The 26,867-nt window shown below is 49.0% G+C and overlaps 1 protein-coding gene across 1 annotated transcript; it reads right to left on the reverse strand.

Moving 5' to 3' along the window:
• Positions 1-327: 327 nt before the first annotated feature.
• gtdc1 (glycosyltransferase-like domain containing 1) lies at positions 328-26,867 on the reverse strand. Its single transcript, XM_047047615.1, has 9 exons — positions 26,820-26,867; positions 26,579-26,746; positions 25,669-25,841; positions 16,510-16,734; positions 10,004-10,113; positions 8,444-8,588; positions 6,076-6,146; positions 5,575-5,666; positions 328-4,876 (listed from the first exon to the last, which is right to left on the reverse strand). The coding sequence occupies exons 1-9, from the start codon at positions 26,865-26,867 to the stop codon at positions 4,769-4,771; spliced, it is 1,140 nt and encodes a 379-aa protein (XP_046903571.1). The 3' UTR covers positions 328-4,768.

Below are 26,867 nucleotides of genomic sequence, written 5' to 3' on the forward strand. Positions count from 1 at the left end.
GTTCCAGTATGTTCCAAGCAGGTTCTCCAGTGAGATCCGTCTATCAGATGTCCTGAGTGGAGCAGTCTTATCCACTGCCACATGTGCACAGAAACATTTGCATAAACACATTTCCCAGACCAGCGTCTTTGTTTTTGTCTTTCTTTTGGTTTGTCGTTCTGTGCTGGAGGTGTTGTTTCAGCCCACAATCAGACAGACGCAAAGCCAGGAGGACTCAACCAGGGCTGCTCCTGATGCGTGAAATTAATGTTGCTGTTCTTTGTTGATAATCCACCAGTTCCCAGAAAGGGCCCCAAACCAACAGTTTCTTACTTTCAAATTCTGTCAATAACGGACGCTCTTGCTTTCCTGCTCCGACTTCCATATTCCAAAGGAACGGAGAAAAAAGTTTTGTTTACCCCCAAAATATTGAATTCTCATTTCAGTTTCGGTAATTATCCTCGTCAACAAACGGATCTGCAGGATCGTCATTTCTGTTGTGGAGGGCAGGGGGGTGGGGGCAGACAGTATTAGCCTTTTGAGACAAAATGGTTGTGCCATAGTTGATGGGTTTAGAAAAGTGTATTTGTCTGTGAGGTTGAGATGACTGAACTAGACACGGCTCACGGCCACAATCTAGACGTTCACAACCCCCAGCTACAATGATGCACTCATCTAGCAGCCTCCACATTAAGAAACGCTCCCCTTTCTTTCACCCCCGGCTACGGGAGGAAGAGAGAAAAAAAAAAGCTTTAATTACCGGAGAGAATGATTCTCACTTGGCTGTGTGCAGGAGCAGAGGGAACGGAAGATGACAACAGCTGAAATGTGACACGAAGACAAGGAGAGATTGCGCTCTGTCGGGTTCTCCTGGACCAGGGTGTTTATATGGTTTACATGGTTTGAAGCTACCTCCTAAAAGTTTGCTTTAAAGGCTTTTCTGGAAACATAGTGTAACTAACTGCTACAGCAGTGGCGATGGCTGTGCAGTGGCTTATCAGCAACTGGGAGGCCCCAATAACCGCTGTTGGCTAATTAGCTTAACTAAGGGTGGGGCACACAACCAGCTTGTGTGGAGGTTTCCAAGATTAAACCATGGTGGGGATTTTCATTGTAGACACATATCAAAGCTGGGGAAAGTAGTTTGAAATAAGTTGCCTTATAGCCCTGAGGTAGACTGCAAACACACATTACAGTAAACACACACACACACGACACAGACAGGCCATACAGTAAACACCCGGCCGTTCACACGACACCAACTGTTCAAAGCGACGTTTATTAACAAGCCTATGAAAAGGTTTAATGCATTCAGTGTTTTATGGACTGCGCTGTAAAAGCTTTATGAGCGGGGTGGCATTTTGCAACGAGGAGACTGACTGCATTGTGACAGGGTTAACGGCGACGTCAGGTCGCGACCCAGGCCTGTTGTGGGAGTCCTACAAGTCAATGGTCCCAGTCACAGCACTGAGTAGAGCGTTATGGATGAGGAATAGACATCACTCTACTTGACTGAGTGCCACTTACTGTGCTAGCACTGCAGCCATTGTGCGAGGGTATTCATGTACCTACTCTAGATTCAAACGATCACGTACCACCCGGGTCTTGTTGTGCTTCGTTTGTGTGTGTGTGTGTGTGTGTGTGTATGTGTCCTGTTTGTTGTCTTCTATTCTGATGCAGAATGGTCATGTGGCCACTGGCAGACACCCAAAGCTGTCCATGCAGCATATAATGCACATTTTGGCCCAATGACACTTGTGCATCAGCTTCTGCATGCTAAGCCCTCCAAGGCCTGACCCACTTCTGCTGCAGGTCCAGCACGGTATGCCCTCCATACATCTGCTGAAGGGGTCATCTGGCAGGGCTGTCTCTCGGGCTTTCTCTCCCTCCACTCAGGTCATTAGGAGTTGTTTTCCCTGTCCGAGCTAGTGCCACGTGTTGTTGGACAGTTGACTGTCTGCCAAAAAAGACATTTGTTTTTGTGGCGTGTGAATCGTTCTTATTCTTCCCCTCCTGGAGGAAACGAGCCGACCGTCGGAGCGCCCGGCTGTTGTTTAATCATCTCTTCTTCTCAGAACGGTGATTAAACGAACAATATCCACACAAACCAGATATGGCCAGGTGACGGCCTGGCCGTGTCTGATGAGGGAGTGATAAGTGGATGAGTTCTCGGTGAGAGGGTTAGTCGGACAAAGCCTGATTTGATAAGAAAATAGCATGAGGAGTGATGAGAGTAATCTTCAACATGTCACGCAACACGTTGTGATGTAACTGCATTAGTGCTCATGGTCCCCTAGTCTCTAATGCCCAATCATAGAGAATGGGAGATTCATAGCTTCATAAGTGTTGGTTAGTGTGTCAGATGCGTTTCAGCTAGGATAGCAACAACAGACGATCATACGCCTTTGTTGTACCTTATAACATGGAAGAAGACGCCAATAAAACCACAATGCTTGAGGAATAAAACCCTTTAAAACCAGGAAAGACCGTGTCCCCTGCTGAAATCCAAGAACTCAATTTCAAATGGTCTATTTATTTAGCAATATCAGACAACATCACTAATACGGCTATCACAGTTCATGTCCACTCTGTGCATATTGAACTGACTGGATTTACATCCAGTTACACCATGGCCTTGTGGACAGAGACAGGGCTTGTTTGTGGCTCACCACCAAGTCTGGCTAGGAGCAGTTGCTATGACAGACTCTCGCTTAGCGCAAAAGGAATCAAATTAATCCTCCACTTCCTCTCCTCTGACTCCCAGGTGGAAGAGAAGGCCCACAGGGCAGAAATCATTCACAGTATTTAAACACTGGACGGCCATTTTTACAGCTAGAATACATGTTAAGGGGAAATTGCCGTGATGTGTCATGTTGTATTTAGAGCTGCTTAATTCATGAAAATGATGGTTCAACTCTGCTGCTCTGCGTGGCCCTGCATACTGAAGGGCTGCCTCTGGAGAGAGCCAGGGGACTTTAGGTAAAATGGAGGCTCAAGGTTTTTTTTTTCCCAAAACGAAATAAACGAAATAAACCAAAACACAGGGCATGCATATCCTGGTGATAAAGTTCAGCTAGTTGGTTTAACGATACACATCTGAGATTATCTCCTTCCCTATGGACTACTCTAGCCCCTGGTGATATTTTCAGTCAGTTTCAAACCCTATGGACTCTTGCATCATCCTCTGTTAGCAGCATAAACACCTAGTGATCTGTGAGCAAGCTAATGGTGGTGGGCCAGTAGAGGAGGAGAGAGATGGGGGAAGGGTCTCCCCCAGTCTGTCTCTGCAGGGGGTCGGGTGCTCCAAGCTGCTCCCCAGTGTTATGTTCCATAGTGGGGGTAGGCAGTTGGGTGCCTGTGTTCCCCCTAAACACCAGTATCAACCCAGAATTAACAACACAGTCTCCAATAGCACCACATACAGGGTTGTTCTGGTTCCTAAGGTTCTTCTGGCTTTGGTAATGTTAGACCTCAGTCTTCCATCTTGCTTCAGCACAGTCACACTAGTAGCATCATACATAGCATCATACACAACTTCTCATTTCTTCTCAGTAAGTTATTTTTTTCCTTTATATCTATTCATTCTCTCTCTGTCTGTCTGGATGCCGTTTCCTCCTCAGTCTGTTCTTGTGATTTCTCTATAAAAGATCAAGGGTACACGAAAGAATGAGGGATTCAGTTTGCTGTTAGCAATGCTCAGAGGAAGGAGAGGAGCAGCAGGAAAAGGGCTTCACAACTACAGTGGGAAGCCATTTATTTTCACACTTTCCACCTTTTCACTCCGTAATGGAAGGGTTTAAAGAGTGGTTTTAAGGTCTCCCCAAACAGGCTAAGGTGGTTAAATATATAAACTATGGTCTAGTGTATGGTGGCAATGGGATCCTACCCATGACAAACCTTTCCCTGAACGGAATTAGACCAAAGACCATCATGCCACAAATACATGGTCTACAAACAGATTATACATTTGAGTTGACTTTTATTGTTACGAGAGGAAAAAAACTAGAAAAAAAACTGCTGAGAATATAGGCATTGTCAATGGCTATCAATGGCTCAACAAAAGTATGAGGTAAAGGAGCCACCCATAACCATAGATGTGGAGCAGCCCTGCAGCCAGTCTGCTAAGGCACTTCAGCAAGCACAGCTTTCCAGGCCCTCTGCCCTCAAACCTGGCAACCCAGGTGGAGCCACAGAAAACAGAACTTCCAGCCACAACTTGGCTGCCAGTCTGTCGGCAGCGGTGAAGGAGGAGGAGGAGAAAGAAGAAGAAAGAAAAAGAGTCCCTTTCAGCCCCACGTTCTCCAGAACAGAGGATAAAAATGGCCCCGACCGGATATGTGAGGTGGCACTGCCTTTGGGAAACATGAAAGCCTTTACACGTTTTTCCTTTTGATTTTTTTTTCCATTTCTTTTCTTTCTAGAAACCACACACATAAAAGTTTCTCTCTCGCACGTGAAGATGAGGGGGACATTTACAGGGTCGGCACAATGTCTCCAGAAGAGGACTGGTTCTGATTTGAAAAGAGGAGAAGCAAGGAGAGGAGAAGAGGAGAGGCTGAGGAGAGAAGAGGAGAGTAGAGAGGAGGTGCTGGAAGCCACCACAGGTTTGTGGCAGTGAGTCAACTATGACGAACTCCCAGCACTCGGTAGACTCTCTGTCTACCTCCAGTCCCTCTCCTTCAGCCTGTTATGGAGTGAAGTAAGAATGCAGCTCCAGAGAGGCTTCCAGGAGAGGGATGAAGGTTCTCCTCTTCCACAGTCCTCTTCTAAAGTCTGGGTCAGGGTCTAGTCAGGATGGATCTGGGACTGGGTCAGGGTGAGGGTCCTCCTCCTCTCCAGACAGAAGACTGAGGAAGCCCTCCTTCAATGCTGCCCAGGAGTACTTCCTGGTGTCAACCTGCAGAGGAAGGACAGGACGGAGGGAGGCCAGGATAGAGGCCACGACAGAGGGAGGTTGTACAACATGACAAAAGAAAAACCGAATAAATAACAAATACAAAAACGAACCAGGAGAGTGTTCATGTGTTCCTGCGTTCGTCAGGATGTGGGGATTGTGTTCAGGGTCGCACTGGGACCAAAAAACAGCCCAGGACTTTGAAACCCAGACCTGCCTGCGACCCATGTACATAATACAAATACGACTTAACAAAATAAGACTTAACAAAATGTGATCTAATACAGTATCTAAAAATGAATATGGCACCGGTTGCAAACAACTTTTAAAACACTGCACGCAATCTCATTGCTTCCGCACCCACTCCATGGAACTGGCCTTAGGGCCTACCCGAAAAACGATTGACTTTTGACCAATTGCGATCTGTAAACTGGACGGACAAGTGCACCGTTCAAGTTTAACGGGGGGAATCCCCACCCTTTGGATACTGGATCGCTCCAGTTAAACAGTCCCTGGGTATTCAGGCCGTCTTCAAAGTGAGCGTAAACTATTAGGCTACATCCTATTTTTTTTTTTCTGCATAGTGCCGTGGCCATAGCGACTGTTAGTTTGACCGGCCGTTTGGGAAATCTCCCAATTCTCCCGATGGCCCGTCCGACACTGATTGTGTTCCTGCATGTGTCAGGCTGTGAGTGTGCTACCTGAATGTGATGTCTCCTGACAACATCAGGTCTTCTGCACAAGGCCTGCAGCTTCTTACACAGCTGCTCTGGAGTGGCATACAGATAATCCACTACACACACACACATAAGCATATACGCACAGACGCATGCCCACACACACACACACACACACACAGGAAAGTATGAAGGAGGAAAAGAGGGGGAAAAGAGAAGTGCTGCATCATTAATGTAACAGAAACCTCAAAGCGTTGACAGCTCACGTTCATCATCAAAAATGCATAAAACACTGATGGGAAGGTTGTACATAATTGAGCTAGTATTCTTTTTAAAGGTTCCCATTAGCTATGCAAATATAATGGATGTGAGACGGAGTTTGAGACTTTAGAAGCAGGTAAATCCAGGTCACATTCTTTTAGAGGTTTCTTCATGTCAACGAAACAGTTCAGTGAGAGACTCCTGTCCTGTTCTGGAGAGATTATTCATCACCAGCGTTCAAATAGAAACCAAAGGAAAGAGTACCTGGAAATATCTCTGGGTAAACCAAGGCCTTTGGACACAGAGGATAGCAGCCACAATGGACAGCCTCTAACCTAGGGGAACAATGTTAAACACATTTAGTTTGCAATTACATTTAGTTTGTCATGCAATTATGCAAAAATAATAAAATATTCTGTGTTTCTGATACTCTAAACAATTGGTCCAACAACATTTTTTTAAATGTGCTGGAAAAATATGTTTCAATCACAAATGTATCTCAGGAAAAGCACACAATGTGTTTGTTTCTCGCCCAACAAAAAAGAAAAATGCATGACATTTCTGCCACTAATAATTGGTTGAGCCTTGTGGAGCTGGATAATGCAGTCCATTGAGTCTGATGCCACACTGTTCTGCCACTGGTTTATTTTCATGCACATTTCTGAATAAATGGAACCTTCAAAAGAAAGGCAGGGATGAGAAAATATCTGCAGGACAAGGATCAACCTCCAGTCCTTTTCTTAGAACAACCGCAAGAAGACTGATGACATTTTTGCAACTAACACTGGAGAATAGTGACAAAGTTTAATCAATTCTCTAGCATATTCCACTTCCATGAACACCCACTGACCACAGTAGGCTTCCTAAACACACAGCTTCTGAAATATTTTGTGGAATGGCACATACATATTTGATGATTCTTCAATCTCACTCCTCGCCATCACCATGGTGCACCATCTCTCACGCTGGCTACCGACATGCATATTTAAACAGCCAGATTATCATTCCCAGGTTCATTTGATTTCACTTGGAAAATATAGTGTACAAAAGAGTTAGCAATGTTACGCTGGGGTGAAAAGAGATTCATTTCCTCTACTTCAACATCTTCTAATAAATAAAACGTAATTTCAACAGAGTATTGTTGTTTTGGCCTTGACACGACACCCGAATCCTCCCCAAACAGATGAAATGCAGTTACAGTACGTTTTATTGGAACAGCAACAGTTCGGTTCTGGGCAGCGCGTTGTTGATAAATGGACCAACAGTAACATTCAAGCACAAGGATGGAGAAGTCCACGCTCTGTAATCCAACAGCACTCAGTCCTGCCTTCCAGAACACAGCTGTGATGATCGTGCTAATTCCCAGGTGGACAACAGGCCCACGGCGTCTGACAGCACGATCTATGAAAGCGATTATCAAGCTCAGTTCCGTTTCACCCCTCTGATGCATAAGCGCCCAAATGGTTATCAGGCTTTTCATCTCAAATATAATTAGCTGATCATTTTTGCTAAATGACTTCTTCACTTTAGGGCATGCATAGCGCCTGCTCAACTCGCCTGCCCGTGATTAATCAGATTAGGCCACGTTCAACTGTAATGAGGATGAAACACTTTGGTGACACCTCCGTTGGGCCACATGACCGGACTGCTCTCTCCGTTGGACTCAAGAGGCCTGCATTATCCCTGGAGTGAGGGCCAGTACTTATCTGCTGTTGTTCTCAGTCATTACTAAAGCTAATGTGCTCGCCCGTAGTGTTGCTGCAGAGGTGTGAGGGCGAGCCGTAGGAGAGGGATGACGAGCTCGTCTGGTGAGCGTCGACTCTCAGAGGAGCCCATGTACGTATCGATCCCTGGCGCGTGTTTCCCTGCCTGTACCTTGAAAAACACGGCCGGACCCCGAACGTGTACACACACGCACACGCATGCACGCATTAAGCCTCTCGCGCGTCTCCACAAACACTCTCTCTCTCACACACACAGACACACACACTTACACAGCCACACACACACACACAGTACTATCAATAGAGCTCAGTGGGTGGCCTGCGTGCTTGAGCTCCCCTTGGTTGGGATGAAAGGAAGCAGAGTACATGATTGTGGAAGGCTCCCCCCAGAGGGAGACCCCTCCTCTCACTCAGAAGGACACTCTCCTCCGCAGCCCGAATAAGCACCACGCTTCATTTTCCCCTCCATCCTCCCCTGGGAGCAGCAGGATCACAGCCCATCTCCACTGAAGCACTCTCTCTCTCTGTCCCAGCTCCACCCTGGCCAGGAGCGTCTCACCCGACACATCAAGCGCACCCCAGAAAAGTGACTGAAGTCTGGCGCTGAGGGGGCGAGGGGGTCGGATCGCTGAGTCCCAACTCTGGACTCTCTTGAGGTGAAGGAGGGAGCGGGGTGATGTTTAACTCAACCTGCCTGGTGCATGAATCCACACTTCTGTGGGCTCGGTTTTCTGACACTGCTTCGTAAAGTGCCAAAAAGAAATGGCGGAAAACCAACAGCACTACCAAGCTGGTATCATTGGCTGCATACTATCGGTATTCCTCAACAACAACATTAACTTGGCGTTTCGCATAATGCTCTAAGAAGCACTGAGCCGCGTTGCGTCGCCATGGGGAGCGGGACTCACATGGCCACTCCGAAAAACTCATGCCTGGCGGTGGACACGACCACGTCTGCCTGGCACAGCACCCCCAGGTAGTCCTCCTTCCTGGGCAGGAAGCCCCAGTGGAGAACATGGGCACCCAGCTCTTCCTTGGCCTCCGCAAAGACATCTGGAGATAGAGGAGATGGAGGGGGGAGAGGGGCATCCAGGATGGCCGGGAGAAAGAGACAGGAAGGGAGCAACAAAGGGGAGGGGATGAAAGTGAGCAGAGAGAAAGAGAGAGGGAGGTGACTGTATATCTCACAATAGCTGTCTTTCATGACCTGGATAGAGTATAAAAGAGTATTATTTGATATGTCTTCAGCTGATTGCTGTAAAATGTCAGTGACTGCTGGCCTTTGTCCCCATGACTAAAAAACCAGGGCAGTGGCTTACTTCATGAACTGCTTATCCACTGACACCGACCTGAGAGTTTGAGTCAATTCGATTCCCCTAGAAAAGAATTCACTTTGAATGGCGAATAAATTGAGAGAAATAATGTGATGGAGTGCATGTCGTCGAGGATCCATCTGCTGTGGCCTTCTGGACTAACGAGGGCCATGCTTCGGCATCCCGCTAAGGAAGTGATGATGATGAAGATGTCTCAGCAGACACAACAGCAAAGACAAAAGGTCAGCCAGGCAGACAGACGACTGAGGCCCAGAAATCAAATAAAACAAAACAAATATTTGTGTGTAGCCTACACTTTTTCACCAAAAATATTTATACTTCTTTCCAATTAAAAAGACTTTACGGCTTTAGGATTGTAATGCTTTGAGAAAGTAAAATTGGGCAAGTTTTCCTACTTACTATAAAAATGCTTTAGGGTTTATACGATATACGAGTATGTGATATACTGTAGAGCCGACAATATGAGAAGAGGAAAAACAGGTGAGCGAGCAAAAAGAATCAATACCATGACCCTATTAGGAAAATCAGAGTAGATTAAAATGATCCTAATGTGATTGCCTTCCAAGCAATCATAAAGGTAATTAGTAAATATGAGGCAGGATTTAGGGCCTCTCTGCTACTATAAAAGTTTACATTCTAATATAAGAGAGTGTGTTTCCTGTAACTCCCGCTCCACTAAAGGCCTTAGAGGGGGAGTATTAATTAACTTAACAGTCCTGAGTAAATACATTGGAGTGTCCCAAAGTCATTACAGCATCATCACATCCTAATGGGAAGTGTGTTTTATCAATTAAAACCCTTCCCAAGAGTGTAATGTGTTTGTATGTCAGGTGACCTTAGGCTTTAATCTAATCTCATAACCAATTACGTTTAAAGCCGTAATATTTACACCCGCACGGCCTAACCGTGATGTCTTGGCATCACTTTTCTAAGGTGAGTGAAAAGTCAACCAAGTTTTTCTGCTGCTTTGGAACATGAAGGGCCATCTGTAAACTAGACTCACTCACCACCGAGACCCGACTACGTGTGTGTAAGGTGGGAGTGTAGAGTGAGTTTGTGTATGTTTGTCTGTGTTTGTGTGCGAGCGTAGGGGGTCTGTGTGTGGAGTTGGTGTGTCAAAGTGTGTGTGTGTACCTGGTACGTCGGTGAAGGTCTCCCCCAGCACAGACAGATGAAAGGCCAGGCCTCTGTTCTTCAGCTTGAGCAGCGTCCTGAAGAACAGCTCCGGGTCTTTGTCGTGTTCCCTACACACACACACACACACACAAACAGAATACAGCCTTTTGATGGACTTTACTTTGACACACACATGGGTGTACACAAGTACATTCACCTACAGTACACACATACACACACATGCACGCACGCACACACACACACGTGGTACACAGGAGAGCTGGAGGCTTACATTCCTGGCCATAACCAGCTCTGACCTATAAACACACACACACACACACACACACGGAACCAGCCCAGCCAGCCCAGGTTGTAGGAGGCAGCAGCAGCCAGACAGATCACAGTCTTCCCTGGGGGGTAGTTGACTGTGATCTCTGCTCCGGCAGGTGGGGAGAGAGGGGGCGGCGGGGGAGGTGTGGGAGGAGGAGAGGAGCAGCGTGAGGCGGTGTGAGAGGGGGGGGGAGGGGGGGGACAGACAGTGATACCAGCCTGCTCTGCTCCTCTTCTCCTCCCTGAAGGGCACGCTCGCCTGGGAGATCCTAGTTAACACACACAGGTGCTGCGCTCAGCTGGCGAGCAGATGTCACACGTCGCTTCATCCCCCCCCCCCCCCCTCTTCACCTCACCCTGTTCCTCCCCCTCCTCACCTCACCCTGTCCCCCCCCTCCTCACCTCACCCTGTCCCCCCCTACGCTCCTCACCCTATCCCCCCCTACGCTCCTCACCCTATCCCCCTCCCCTCCTCACCCTGTTCCTCCCCCTCCTCTCCTCCCCCTGTTCGTCCCCATCCATCCCCCCCCCCCCCCCCCCCACTTCACTTCATCCTGTTCCTCCCTCCTCAGCCTGTTCTCTCCCCCTCCCTTCCACGCCATCATAAAGGGGAGCCAACGGGAGCGCTGATGATCGCAAACAGCAGCTACAGATGTTTCTTCCCATCACACCTTCTCCCTGTGAGGTCCGGTGATGTAAACCAGCGCTGAATGTTGCAGCAGCACCAACGGGACGAGTGCCACTTCAGGTCAGACAGCAGATAGATCACAGAGGCCCGAATGTAGGTTGTCAGTGCGAACGGACCTGTCTCACTTGCGTGTCTCTCTGGAGACCTGTCGAGCTCACCTCTCTGTGACGTAACAGGGCTCTGGTGCAGGCGGATTTGAGCACGCCAACATGCTGACTGAATCTGTGATGACAGAACAACAGCGATGCTGCCAGGCCAGTAGGGGGCAGCCTTTAAACTGATCAACAAGGATCCTTTAAACCCCAGGGAGAGGGAAGGCGGAGGGAAAGGGGAGAGGAGGGGGAGAGAAGGTGCAGACTAGCGACCAGGCCGACATGTTTTTAAATTTGAGTTGTCACTGTTAGCTTTACAGATGGAGCGAGGGCAGAATTGTCCTCCCAAAAACGACAGACGTTACAACAACAACATCACACAAGGGAAATGCTGTGTTTCACATGAAGTCTGCAGTGTCAGACACACTCGGGGTAAAAAGTCCTTTACGCTGGAAAGTATATTAGTGGCAAGGAGAAACTCCCGTAGCTGTCTGTGCGCGTGTGTGTGTGTGCTCATGTGTGTGTGCTCATGCGTGTGTGTGTGTGTGTGTGGTGCGTGTACTCATGTGTGTGCTCATGTGTGTGTGTGAAGGTCAAACAGTACCAGTACTCTTCCACACACCTCCTCTCTGGGACCTCCTTAGGTGAGATATTACGGGAGCTTATTTATCCTCATTTCCAGCCCTCGTATTCTCTCCCTTCCCCTGCGGATAAGACGCTAATTCCCTTATTTCCTCTCCTGCCTCTGAATCCCTATCCCCTTGTTACTGCTCCAGGAGCGCAGTGACAGAGAGGTCTGTGATAGCGCCACACACTCCCCTCCCCCCACTGGAAAACAAAGCAGTGCTCATTAATGTGTGGGATATGACTGTCAGGAAGAGTCCGGAGCACCGGCTCGCTCACTCGCACACACACACCCAAGTATGCATGCATGCATGCACATAAACACCCCCCCCCCCTCTTGCCAAGTATGCATGCATGCATAAACACACACACACACACCACCCTGCCTGACTCCCCCACTGATGACCTGGATCTCGCCCTGATGACGCCCGTTAACCCCCAGCGACAGAGCACCAAGTCGCCATCATCCTCCCCCCTGACGGCAGAGTGAGAGACAAACAAAGACAGGCGAAATCTTCCCGTCATCCTCCCCAGCCTGCTGACCTGCATCCAGGCAGAGGCAGGCTGCTCTGGCAGTCAAGGTGCGTCCCTCTGAGGGGCTCGTTTGAGCGGTGGGTCGACGGATCGTTCGCCCCAAACCAGAGCGTTCAAAAAGGGTGGGCCTGTCTCTATGTACGAGGTAAACATCTGTGGTACAGACTCCCGTGAAGATGATGTGGCTGTTCATGGCTGCCGTTTGAATTTCCCCTTTTCACCTTCCTCTCCCCTCTTCCTCTAACCCCTCCCCTCTTCGTGTATCCTCTCTACTTCCCTCCTCTCCTTTCCTTTCCTCCCCTCGCCGGTCCTCCACCGTCTCCTCCCCTCTTGTCCTCTCTCTCTGCCGCCCCCCTCCGCTCCTTTCTCCCCTATCCTCTCTTCTCCCCTCCCTTCTCCTCCACTCTCTTTTTCGTCTTCTCCTCTGCTCCGTAGCTCCAGTCCTTTGTGCCGGTACAGCACACCACCCCAGTGACCTCCAACGTCTACAGATGAAGCGGAGAAATGATCTAGAAGTCTCCATCCCTCTTTAATATGCAGAACATACCAGCCCAAAAGAAAATAAGATCCTCTCATTTAGAAAGCTGGGATTAAATATTCCCCTTTATGTTGCACCCAAGAGGTGCGTTTTAAAATTCAAATACTATTTACTCCGATGCACAATGTGAAATGAGCCCAATCACGGGAAAACTGAACAGCAGAGCCCTAATTAAGGGACACTTGAAAGACAAAGACTGGGTTCATATCAGTAGCATTACAGATTAGTAGAGTAGAGAACAGAGGCGAGGGTAGAAGCAGAGTAGAGAAAAGATGGTAGTAGAGTAGAAGACAGAGTAGAGAACAGAGTGGAGTAATTGAGATGAGAAACAGAATATAGTAGAGAAGATAACAGAGTAGAGTAACAAAGTAGAGTAGTACAGAACAGTAGTAGACAAGAAAACAGAAGAGAAAAAGAGTAGAGAGCCATAAGTTCACGTTCAAACACCTCATATTTTCTGGGGTACTAATCATCAACTGCCCATACCCATTGACAGTTCTTGGGTGGTTAATTTGAGTGAGTTAAAGTGAATCTGCACAAGGATCATGGACGTCGTAGATAGACTGAAAGTGACACTGAAGTGTTGAGAGTCCTGGTGCCTGATACATTTGCTATGTTAGCGGCCAAGTCCACAAGCATGATACACTAGCTATTTCAGAGGTCTGGTCCACAAGCCTGGTTCAATAGCTGGATGTTCTCTCCATCTGACTCCACACAGGGTTGTAGAACTTACGATCTTACTCATTACCATAATAAACCGAGCATGAAGCTGAAAAGCAGAAGTTGCCTTGCTGGGATGCTAAATGAGTGTGCTTCTGCCTCATGCCTCCACGTTTGACTTTCAATTCCTGTTCCTGTCCCAAGTTGCTGACGAAGGGTTCTCTGAGGTCAGGAGGCAGGGCGAGGCCGGGGAATGCTGAGATGAGCGCCAAGAGTGAGTGTGTGTGTGTAGGTACTGTATGTGTTGTGCGTATGTATGTGTGAATGTGCATGCGCGCATGTATGATTGTGTCTGCATGTGCGTCAATAATGACCACTTGCCAGCCCGACGAGCGGATTAACAAAGACGGAGAAACATCCCCACCGCCGATGACGTCATCAGTCTGAGGGTGGCGTCAGACGCGCTGCACACCGCGTGCCCTGCATCCAAATGATTACCTTATCCCCAACCTCATCTAGGGACACCCGTCTAAGACACCCCTCCTCCTCCTCCTCCTCCTTCTCCCCTCGTCTTCACAGCGGTGTGCCTACGTGAGTCCTGATTGCTTTGTTTGTCATTTTCAAATCAACAGACCCCCGGGGCTGCAATCCTCTTGAGGTAAGAGCTGATCCTGCTCAACCTCTATGTCCTGAGCTGTCAGGGGCTAAACCTCTGCTCGATTTAACCTCTACTCTCCCTCCATCTCTTTTCCCCTCACCCTCTGTCCCTCTACCCCTCTCTCTCCCCCTCGACCCTCACCCCCCTCTCTCTCTCTCTCTCTCTCTCTCTCTCTCTCTCTCTCTCTCTCTCTCTCTCTCTCTCTCTCTCTCTCTCTCTCTCTCTCTCTCTCTCTCTCTCTCTCTCTCTCTCCTCTCTCTCTCTCTCTCTCTCTCTCTCTCTCTCTCTCTCTCTCTCTCTCTCTCTCTCTCTCTCTCTCTCTCTCTCTCTCTCTCTCTCTCTCTCTCTCTCTCTCTCTCTACTAACCCTCTCTCTCACCCTCGGTCCCTCTACCCCTCTCTCTCCCTCGACCTCAACCCCCCCTTTCTCTCTCTCTCTCCATCCCTGATCCTCAGTACCGTGGCACGAGGCCATCCTCCTACCTGTAAACATCTGTCTACTGGCTGGCCTCTCTGATCTCATCCCTTTATCCCTCCATTCCCACCTCCACCCCCCCCCTGGTCAGTGCCTGCAATAAGACAGTCCTGTAATCTCAGGGATCCAGGCCACACACAGATTAACAATCTGGGAATGAGGATACAAAAACTAGTGAGCCCCCGAGAGAGATGGAGCAACAAAGAGAGACAGAGTGTGTGTGGTGTGTGTGTGTGTGAGTTTGTGTGTGTGTGTGGAGCTATGGAGGGAAGAAAGGAAGTAGGGAAATAAAACAAACTGCGAGCAGCTTCAATCGAGGAGATTATCTAGCTCTCACTCTTGCTCCCACCTATCCTCTTCTCTCCCTCTTTCTCTCTGCCCCTCAATCGGTAAATCCTAATTTAGCCCAGAATAAAGCCAGCGTTTATGAAGCCTGGATGTTGGGAGCGATAATCCATCTGTGTTTTGCTCAGTTTAGAGGAGATTACACCCTGGGTGCTTTTGTTACTGATATAAGAGTAGGTGAAAAACAGCTAGCCAGAGCAAACACAGAGATGGGGGGGCGGGGGGGCACCGACGGAGAACCACAGCCGCCGCCGCCAGCGAGGACGAGCAGCTCTGGTGGTCTTTGCGGTAGTTAATCTGATTTACGGACGTGTTTTGGTGAGGAAACAGAGCTTCTCTGGCGGTTGGAGAGGAGAAGAATGTGTGAACTTGTCCTCAGTGACACCGGCCAGCGGACACAGCAGAAGATCACAGGGGGCTTGCTCTCCGGAGACTGGCATAGAACGCTGAAACAACTTGCACCACTACGTCACATTAGGATCGAAAAACCCTCCGAGGAGGATTCTCCCTGTGAGAGCTAAACGCACTCCCGGTAGTCTATCAACTATCAACACACCACTCGAACTAAGAATTTCACAATAAGAGTTCCCCGGTGTACTCATCTGAGTTCATGAGGTCTCACCATCCAACCTCCAGCCACAGCTTCTAGAACAGGAGGGTGTAGCTCGGTGGTTGGAGCAATTGAGCGCTAGAACTCGCAGGTTCCAAATCCCCCTTGTTGGGTACGTCGCTTTGGCGTCTACTAACTGACTCCATTACTTGACATGAAAACGTGCACTAGTTTTCCACCCGGCATGTTGTCAAACAACACTCCTGGAGGGGCAGGAGGGGGGCAGCGCCGGTGGAGCTGAGGGGGGCAGCGCTGTAGGGGAGGGGCAGCGCTGGTGGGGCTGAGGGGGGCAGCGCCGGTGGAGCTGAGGGGGGCAGCGCTGTAGGGGAGGGGGCAGCGCTGGTGGGGCTGAGGGGGGGCAGTGCTGTAGGGGAGGGGCAGCGCCGGTGGGGCTGAGGGGGGCAGCGCTGGTGGGGCTGAGGGGGGCAGCGCTGTAGGAGAGGGGCAGCGCTGGTGGGGCTGAGGGGGGCAGCGCTGTAGGAGAGGGGCAGCGCCGGTGGGGCTGAGGGGGGCAGCGCTGCGGTGCGAGAGCTCCTTTCAGGTCTCTCCCAGTCCCAGGAGAAGCTCCAGCACATCGTTTTTGGATTAGGGGCTGCGTGACTGCTTTGTTCTCCATCGTGCCACGCCGTGACATGGCCAGCGGCCCCAATCACAGAGAAAGCAGCAAGGTAACAACAACAAGGGTTGTTGTGGAAACATGTTTGCTTCCAGTGCTCGTCGTGGTGGCGCATTGACATGGGAACATGCTGCGTCATCACGCTAGCACTCCAAACACTCCCTCTGAGACAAGTTCTCTAAACGTACTGTAATTTTATGTTTTCGTCCGAATACACATTCAGTGTGTATTTTGTGTGTGCGAGTGTGTTTGTGCTTGTGTCTGCGTGAGAGTGTGTTTACCCACCCAAGTTTGCGTGCGAGCACACGCGTGCATGTATTCCTCCTTCAGTTCATAAGGTCAAATCACAACTCACCACCTATGCGGCCAGACGATATGGAGCGGTCGGGCCTGACCCTCTGCTCCTCCACTCCCCGCCTCCTTCTCAGCTTCCCGCCGGTCACAGAGGCCCTGGTCGGCCTCGACCTCCTGGCCCGGCTCTGGGGAGAGGGAGAGCGGCTCCTCTGCTGAGTTACTTGTGCAAGAGACGTTCTGCTGAGGTTCCTTCAGTCTGCAAAGAGTCTTGTGCTCAGGGAGGAGCCTGTGTGAAGAGCATACAGAACACACAGAATATCGATTTGATACTGTATAAAGTCAAACAATTGTGCAAATACTACATAGACATTTCAAAGAATATGAATATGGTTAGCAATCGGGTTCTAGTCTTTGGATATTGTTTGAATAGGGAGTCAGATGGCTGAGCGGTTAGGGAATCGGGCTAGTAATCAGAAGGTCACTGGTTCGATACCCGGCCGAGCCAAATGACATTGTGTCCTTGGGCAAGGCACTTCACCCTAGTTGCCTCAGGGGGAATATCCCTGTACTTACTGTAAGTTGCTCTGGATAAGAGCGTCTGCTAAATGACTAAATGTAAATGTAAATAAATACAGACTCGGCACAACCACAACAGATATAGGGATATACACACACATACACACGAACGCGCGTCTCGTGAGCCGTGTTTGCATCGCAAGACAGCTCGACGTCGGCCCATCACCAAAGGATGTTCCCCAGGCTGGGCCCGGACGCTCTGCTTTTCTTTGGAGAAAGGAGAGGACAGGGAGCCGGAGGAGGCCGGGAGCCAGCATGGAAAGATGCTGATGTCATTTGTCGGAGGAATGGGAAACACATTGGACGCGCTGGCACAGAGGGAGGTGTTCGTGGCTGGGTGAATTTATGAAGGCGGGAGCCGTGCCTCGGAACGCTGGGGAAGGAGACAGAGAGGATCTCCCTCGACCTCGGGGTCTGGTGACCAGGCCCCGCCTGCAGACACACAGCCAGACAGACGTGCGGAGAGAATCAGAAAACGGGTCAACAGGTGACCTAGGATGTCCTCAGAGGTCAGGAGGATCGAGGTGAAGACACACACTCACACAACCAAGGCTACACTGAAAAAGCCTACAAATACAAAAACACCCAAAGGCATGACCTTAGAGATAGAACTTAACCTTCTACCTCTCCAGTGTCTATGGGGAGTGTGTAGGGGAGCGTGTTCCATCGGAAAGGCCGTTAAAACACTCATCCCGACGCCAGAGTAAGCTTGTGGCGGGCACTGACATCACAGCATGACGAATGGACGCTGACAGATTTAGCATCGTTACCATAAGATGTTAATGGTGTTTATAGCTCCTCTCCATCTCTGGAAAAGCCATCATAAGCAAAACAAACCCTGGGAGTGGTACTGAAAGATATATCATACACCCAATTCAATGTGTCGCACGTTAGGCGAAAAATGTCCATTCTTTAATAACTGCCCTCAAGCTCGTTTGATCCTTCATACAACACAGCCCATTGCAGAGAGAAGCAGGCACGATAAACACTGCCTGAGGTGTTCAGACATAGGCATATGAAGAAAACCAGAGGGAAACGCACAGTGGATGGAAGGACGACGTTAGCCACCGTACCCGCTTCTAATAAGCACCTCGCATTATTACAATCCATGAGGTCATTTGTAAAGGCGTGGCCTGGCATCCAGGCAGCCGGACATCACCTTGACAAGCCATCGATGAAAGTGCCCGCGTGGATGAGTAGATGGTGTGGGGGGAGATGGATCTGTTACACAGCAGGTTCTGGACAGGGGGCTGTCTGTGCTGTGTCTCTGTGGGGTGGTGGTAGGGGGGGTGGGTTGACAAGCAGGGGCTTGTGGTTAGCTATGACCAATGGTGCTGTGCTGCCAGCCCTGGGAGAGCTTCATTCAATAAGCCATTTCAAAAATTGGAGAAGAGGTTTTGACTAGGGGCAATAAAAACGATACGGTGTCTACCGGCAGAAAGAGAGAGAGAGGGAGAGAGGTACTTAGGGAGAATGCCACACAATTATCTTATTTATAAATCAACAGCAATTTCGGTGATGACTTTACCTCTGCATTTGATTAAAATGAAAGGATGAAGAGGGGAGTCAAAGTCAAAACATCATATTGATCTAATTTCCTTTATTGGCAATAATCACAAGTGTCTCTCTCAAACTGGATAATGAAAAACGTCAGTGATCAGGAGCCCAGAGGGCTCTGGCCCCTGGGGGAGAGAGAGAGAGCAGGGAGACGCAAACTGGAGAGGCTGCAACCCGCTGAGACCTGGGTCAGACTACCGCAGGTACAACCAGACCCGCATCTGTGTGGTCATTCATGGAAAAGGCTGATCTTTTTTACAAGTTAGATGAGATATATTTGGGCTTTTGATTCATGATACCTGCAATGATAGCAGAGTATTGTTTGTGCGTCGTGCTAAGGGATGTAATGCTCTACAGGACTGGGGATTGGAAGAATACCTCACAGTACCTGAAGAGGACAGACGCAATCCCAACAGTAGCTGCCAGAGGACCACAAAGCTACACACACACACACACACAGTATCTCGTAAACCATGTTTGCAAAACATGACAGAACGTATACATGCATACTTTGACCACGTATTCTGAACCACAGTAGAGACGCCCAGGGCTCTCCAGGTCAGGTCACCACGGCTAGTTCTAGAACAATCTCTGGCCCTCGACTCCCAGGAGGCTTGACTTGACTAGTTAGGTCAGAGTAACGGACCTCATCCAAATGTTTGGCAGCTAGGTTAGCGGCCCCGAGGGCAGGAGAGCTCCACAGCCATCTCATCAGCCTCATCCTGCCAGCCACCCCAGCCCCGCTGACGGAGGTCTGAGCACGGGGCTGGAGTGGAGAGGAGAGGGGGCTCCAGCGGTGTGGTCCGGGCAGGTCATTAAAACACATTAGCATTGACATTACAGTCATTAGCGTCGGAACCCTGCGCCAGGAGCTCGTCCAGTCTCCCGGATGTCTGTGGCGTCGTCTCCGTGGCGTGCCATCCCATCCCAGGCCGCGCCCACAGCCCCCCGGGAGCAGAGCAGCGCGTTGATGATATTCAGAGGGAAGGGGGGGGGGGGGGGGGGGGGGGGACTCGACTGCTTGGCCCCGCGGTGCTGAGAAGGCCCGGGCAGGACACCCCCGCCTCGCACCCCCGCCAACAGGAATATCTGATCAAACGCTGTCCTTTTTTAACCCCCCCCCCCCCCCCCCCCCCCCAATTTCTGTGGCAGTAACAGGGAAAAACTCTGAAGTGACGTAATGTGCATATGGCTGGCGAGGCGGGCGGACATCAGGAGAGAGCAGATTACCAGGAGCCACAGAAGCCCTGGCATCTGCTGACAGGAGTGGTAATACCCTGAAACGCCCAATAACCTGTCCCCTGCCTGGGCAGCAACCAGGTTGAGCCGCCACAGGGACAATCCCCTTGTAAGGACGGGATTTACTACAGAACAACAACAGGGATGGGACCAACAGCAAGCTGGGAACGTGTTAGTGGGGATGAGCGGCAGGGGGGGGGGGGGGGGGGGCACGCAGAGAACATGACCTGATGACCTGCAGGTCATACTGAGAAAATTCTACTCAAACATCCTAGCTGAAGGATAAATAATCTCATTAGATTTATTATTGAAGCCATTTCACGAGTGAGATTTGGTACTGTACCGTCGACAAAAGACTGGAACACCAGCTTGTGTCAAACTTCTAAACACTCAAATCACATGACTTGTTTGTATTCTCACTTCCATGTTCGTCAGAGTCGTGACTGGTCAGAGTTAACAGGCTTCGTCACAGCCAGTAAGCTACGTCTTCATTTAATCCAAGGGATCACTGTGGCAGTCAAACATTTTATTCATTTTCTTGCCGAGAATGACGATGCAACACAAAATGTAGCTGTGCCGGATGAGAAGACAAATAAAAACGTAGAGCAGATTTCTCTTTCTGCTCCCTCAGTGTGCGTACACCCCCAGCAGCACTGGGATTAGTGTAGCAGTGTTTTGAAAACACTCGTTTTTTCTTGATTATGTCATGGCTGAACAGATGCCAGTGTGTGTTAGCTCAAGTTTGGTATTAAGGACAAATCACCAATGGATGGTTTGATCCTTAATTCGTTCCTATTCATCACGGTTACTCTCCTCAACAACTTCAAAGCGCCATATGGATTCAATTGTGGTTGTTCCTGCGCACCAGAGTCGGAGTCCATCCCAGGCACTCTACTGCACCTCTAGTTTCGATCGTCGTCAGCCTTTCTAGCCAGTCCTACGTCGCACAGTTTGCACACGCTCAGAGGCATGTGATCATGGACTAGGAGCAGAAGCACCGGACCCTGACACAGAGACAGGCTGTGATTGGAGGAAAGAGGTGTTAAGTAATCATGTCGAAAAAGGTGGCGGACAGCTGTTCTTATCGTGATGAGCCTGGATGAAGCCCTGATGAAAGACACCACCCCCCCCCCCCCCCCCCCGCCCCATCCTTAACCCCTCAGCTATCTTATTATCTCTCTGCTCTTTATCTTTCTCCTCCTGTCCTCCTCTCTTACCCCCTCCACACCTCCTCCTCTCCTACCCCCTCCACACCTCCTCCTCTCCTACCCCCCTCCACACCTCCTCCTCTCCTACCCCCTCCACACCTCCTCCTCTCCTACCCCCCCTCCACACCTCCTCCTCTCCTACCCCCTCCACACCTCCTCCTCTCCTACCCCCTCCACACCTCCTCCTCTTCATCCCCCTCCACACTTCCTCTTCTACATCCCCCTCTACCCCACCCCCTGAGACTATCAGGTCATCTTATCCCCTTTCTATTCCACTTCCTGCTCATCCTTCCTCCTCATCTCAGGGAGGACTTTGGGTGGAAGTGACATTAATTAAAGAGACTGGGACAATGACTATCAACTTGTGTGAAGTTGAGAGGCTTGGGATGCTGAGCCCCCAACACACACACACACACACACACACACACACACACACACGTAAGACTGGCTAGGTCACAGCTTGAGAAGTAGACGCGTCCGTTGCCTCGTCCCACTTAAGCGGTGTGGCTGCGGAGATGAGAGATTTTAGACAGCGTGCACGCCAGGTCATAATCTGCAATCACCGACACTAGATCGATGTCCTAGATTGTAATTGTGGGTTAACAGGAGGATAAATAATCAGGGATCCTTTGCAGTGTAAATCCAGTCCCGTGCGCTGAGATCTGAAGTCAACCACAGGATCTTGACTGTAATCAAGGCCGAAATTCACCCTACTCAGGATAAAACAACAATGAAAGTATATTTTTCCTGGCCAGGTCTTTCTGGTATAGCTTTGATAAAAGGTTAAAGAAATAAAAATGAGTACAATGTGGTTATATGTTAAACTGACATGTCCTAAATTACTCTGCTCATTGTACTTAGCATATGGAACCTTTAAATAAACCATATTAAATAGTGATACTTATGATATCAAACATTATTATACAGTACATCTGTGTAATACCTGTCTCTCATTGTTTCTCCCCCCTTTCACTTTCCTCTCCCTCTCTCCTCTGTCGGATAGACAAAGATTTCTGTTTCAAATTCCTTTTGCTCCATTGCGTTAATGTTTCCAATTAGTTCACACAGTCCCATGCAAACAGACTCACTAAGGCACGTGGCAAGCAACGCCTTCTGATGTCCATAATCTGGAGAACCTTCTAGAGCCTCAGGGCTGCTTCCTTCCTGCTAGGTTCACTTTGTGGGGTGGCTGATACAACAATCTCTTTAGAACACAATGCAAAACCAATTCAAACCAGGTCAGCTCTGTTCTCAACAGATCTATTCAACCCAAAGCACGGGACACAGACCAGTGTTCAGCCTCTCGTGAACATGACGAGAACTACATAGGCCATACAAAAAACTAATGTTATCCTCAAAATGAAATTGAATTATCTCAAATATCTTATTTTACCTATTTTACCTATTTTACCACTCTAGTTCAGCATCGTCAGTTAATTGCAAGAAGACGTCCACTTGCATGTGGGCTTGCAAGAGCAGCCCAAGGATAAAGTCTCAAACAGCAGAGTCTCACACAGGATATCCTGCCATCTGCTCCCAGAAGAGTCATTCCAGGGGCCAATCAAACGAGACCTGAGCAGAGCAGTCTGAAGACTTCACAAGGAGCCACATCAATGGCTTTTAAACTCAGCCAAGAGGGAACCTTTACCAATCAACTTAAAAGTAGCTTCAGTTATCTGCAGCCAGTTAAAGAGCTTAATGAAAACGGCCATCAATGCGGAGGTCCAAGTATGTGCAACTCTTTCAAGTTGGGCTGCAAACCTGCATTCATATCTCTCTCCAAGGAAGAAAGCAACCGGAAGGGGGGGGGGGATTCTCTTAGAAACTGATGGCAACAATGGAGACGTTTGTCTGTTGAACAACCGCTACAGGATCAAAGCTCCCCCCTTTCTGCAGGCCACATCTAAAATTCCCACAAAACAATTGAACAAAAACACTAATCAAGGCATAATCGAAATTAACCCCTGCTCCCAACACCTGACTGCTGGCCTCGGTTGGAACAACCCCACAAGGCCTGACAAGCTCCACAAAGACATGGAGAGAATAGAGGTAGAACAGCTGTGGGGGGCCAAGCTGGCTAAGACGACACCTGCTGATCACGTGGTGGTCCGTGTTGATCTGATTAGCACCCTGGGCGCGCCCCACCCAGACGCGCCGCACCAGCCCGCTGACGACATTTCGAAAACAAAGTCAGCATCCGCCGCTCCGCCATGATAAATGTGGAGGCTTTGTCCACCACCGCAGGTTTCTGCCGGCTCAGGTCAATCACTATTAAATTACAAAAGTCCTCCCATCAAAAAGGCAGATTGATAGATGAGTCTTGCAAACACACCAACCACAAAGAGCCTTCTTCTCTGCTTTAAAGAACCCACCAGAGTTCCTCCACACACCACACAAAAAAAAGGTTGCAGGTTTTTTTCAGGGCGGGGGACTCGCAACGCCACAAAACTCCCCCAGGTCAATTTGAAAGACTGACCAGGAATATTTTTAAAAGAGAGAACACAGAGAAAGAAAGAAACGTATTGAGGAGTAGAGAATGGAGAGGAAGAGAAAAGAAGGGGGAGGAGGAGAAAGATGGAGAAGAGAGGGGGGAAGGCAGAGAGAGAGAGAAACGAGAGGGGGAGACATCAAAACACCTATGCAGAGAAATAATCTGGTATTTCTCCTCATTTGTTTCTCTGAGCGTTTTATATTTCAGAGAGCTGGACTAACCGTGTTTGGGATGAGACCACAGGCATGTTGAGGGATCGTCGGCCATGCATATAATCACTTACTTACACTCTGTGAGCTTGCTTTGGATCAGGCAAATGACCGTCTGAAAATGAGCTGAGAACCCTCTGGGCGAGAGCCTGCATCAACCTCGCCCGCTCACTTTCTCTGGGTCTTAGCCAAGCGGATGCACAGGAAAACATGCAGGGGTCCACACACACACTCTTGTGCAAACATGCATTCATGCACATTGTACCCCCCCCACACACACAGAATTAAAGGATAATTAAACAAACACACATTTCTTTCTCAAATACGCTTAAGTAAAATATTTGAATCCCTCTCTTTATTCTACAAATATAGGCATGCATCCAGAGGGTAATCTGCATCATTTAGATGATACCATGTATCATGTTCATGATATGTGATTCTCAAGCCTGACTGTGTGGTGCTGATCATGTCACCAACACAAGTTTGACTAGGGAGGCCATAAAGTAAAGATTTGACCACCATACTGGAGGCAGGGGTCACACAACTCAACTCTCTCTCACACACACACCACACACACACATAATACATACACATGCATGTGCGTGCACACACACACACACACGCACACAATCATAACGCACATTCTACACAGTATCGCAACCCACACACATACGTTTCCTGGCCAGGGATCTCCTCAGGGGGACTGGGTCTTAATAATTAGCTATAATGTGCCTCAAGAGTGTGCTCAGAACAGTGTGTGCACTTGGGTGAGTGACAGGGCTCCTTTCATCTCCCCGCTGTGTTCAGTCACCCCTGAGATGGCAGGGCTTGAAAGAAAGCAGCAAAAAATTGCTCAAAAACTGCATCATATGTTTATGAATTTCAATTCAATAAATGCCATGCGCCCCCATGAAAGTGCAGCCATTGTGGTTTTCCCTTCAAATGCGATATCATAAAAACCCAGCAGCTGTGTCGTCTGGGAGGCAGATCTGAACCGACTTTCACACTTTTTATTTGGAAGATATTCCCACCTGAGAGGCCAACAACACTAATCTGTCTCAATCTGAGCATGCTTGCTCTGTTGACATTCATAGATTTATTCTAAACTGTGTTGTTGCTTTCATGTGAAGAGGTGGCTGCTGTTAATATGAGCTCTAATCCAAACCCAGAGCCCTCTCTGTAGAATCGCTGGTTTGGCCCGTTACACTGAGCATTGTTTTGGCAGCAATAAAAAAGCACAACCCCTCTTCACTGACCCGGGACTGCATCTTATAAAGAAGGACATGGAACCAATCGATTCAGCATGAATAGGTTCTGACTGGCTTGTTCGGGTCTGAGGTACACAACTTCTAGTGAGCAATACAAACTCCTAGAAGTATCAAGTGAAGCAAATATAGACTTAAAACTGACAGTAATGTAGCTTCACCTCTGTGTTTCATCTCATGAACCTGGTAGAGGATGATGGGTCAAACTTCAATGTTGTTGAAATAAAACCAACCACAAAGTACTTTTTTGATGACCACAAAGTTGTCCCTTTAAAACTGTAAAGGATAGAAAAAGCAATGAAAGTGTTTGACAGATCAAGCACTTAAAATTAGCTTCAGGATGAACATGAAACCAGATTAATCTTGTCATTTCAGACAATCTCCCACCAACACACACGCACACCCACGCAAACACACACACACACACAAACACTCCAGATTGCTAAACAAATCAGTGTTCAAGTACGGTCTACGCAAGAAGTGATAGGCCCCAACGACAGGATATTAAACCTCTGTCACTTCTAATCTGGATTTCTCACACAACTCTGCCATTAACCATGCTCCTGAAGCTGGATTAACAGGCTGGCCCTCCTCCCTCCTCTGCGCCTGCTGTAATCAGCGGCCCGGTCCGTCCCTGGAAGGCAAACGACTGGAGCCAAGGATGAGTCCACTGACCTGGTGACGTCCGGGAGCTGGAGAGGGAAGTAGAGGACCCGACACTTTGGTCGTATGAGCGAGCTAGGTCTCTGGGCCTGTGGTCGGGAATCCTCCTCATGAAGGACGAGATGGAGGACAGGAAGGACTCCATGTTGAAAGAGGAGTTGAACGCCACCACATCTGCCACCAAGCTGGTGAGAGGAGGAGGAGGAGGAAGGAAACGGGAGGGACAGTCAGAGATAGCACGTTCTCTCGGCTCTCTCCGCCGTGCATGAAAAGTGAAACAGCAGCAACTATCGTTTCTTCATCCCTTGATCTCCAGGACTCCTAAATGAAGCCCCATTCTCTTTCATTAGAAGGAAAAAGGCCTCCGCATTATAATTCAAATTAGCAAAGCAATCTGGCTTCAATCCAATCAAAGCTCTCCTAATGATCCATTCTCTTTGAGTAGCGTATTATTTAATGCCTGCCATATTTGACTGGGTTAATGATGTTAAAGTAGATGGAGTGGGCAGGGCTCAGCAGAGTTATTGACGTGTTGCCCTATGCAGATCAACAACAATCAGTTTTCTTTCGAGTGCCTCTCTTTACGTTTAGCCTTCTGATTAATGGCGAGGCTGTCTCTCGACAAAACTGACTTCAATTAACCAGAGAGCATCATGTTGGGTCGCGGTAATTAACCAATCATGTGCGCCCTGACATGCTCATTAAGACAAACTATTACAGTTGAGTAGTACGCGTCTTTTATTCCCCGATGCAACAAACAGAGTAATTGTGCGTCTTCTTAATTGTTATTGTTTGTCATTGTTTACTTGTGCTCTGTGCTGAAGCTTCGCTCATGTTCCGATTGTGCTGCTCAACGTTGTCCGTCCTGCTAACACAACACTGCACCCAGTGGATCCAGCCTGCTGTGGAAGGCAGCGTTTACCATGACAGGACCTGGTTGTAGCCATACTGGAAGTCCTCTCTCCTGGGTCTTGCGGACGGGGTAGACCAGCTGGTTCTCGTGGAAGTACAGAACCTTCTTGAGGCGAGCCAGGTCGGGCCTCAAGGCCACCAGCTCAGCCAGGTTGAGACGGAGGAGGTGAACAGCACCCTGGGAAAGCAGAGCGGAGGGCGGGAGGGTTAGCAGTGAGTTTTAACCAGCTAATAATACCTTCATACCTCACCAGCATGCAGCCAGGGGAGTGACATAACTCCCCATTTAGCAGGGCCAT

Source organism: Hypomesus transpacificus, chromosome 23 (assembly GCF_021917145.1).
Source record: "Hypomesus transpacificus isolate Combined female chromosome 23, fHypTra1, whole genome shotgun sequence".
Taxonomy (NCBI): domain Eukaryota; kingdom Metazoa; phylum Chordata; class Actinopteri; order Osmeriformes; family Osmeridae; genus Hypomesus; species Hypomesus transpacificus.

Excerpts from the sequence above, each read along its gene's own strand:
- gtdc1 (XM_047047615.1), bottom strand. The coding sequence starts at position 26,867 with ATGGCCCTGCTAAATGGGGAGTTATGTCACTCCCCTGGCTGCATGCTG. Across the intron at positions 25,842-26,578 it reads TACAACCAGGTCCTGTCATG|CTTGGTGGCAGATGTGGTGG; the intron begins GTAAACGCTGCC and ends TCCTCTCACCAG. Across the intron at positions 8,589-10,003 it reads GACCTTCACCGACGTACCAG|ATGTCTTTGCGGAGGCCAAG; the intron begins GTACACACACAC and ends CTCTATCTCCAG.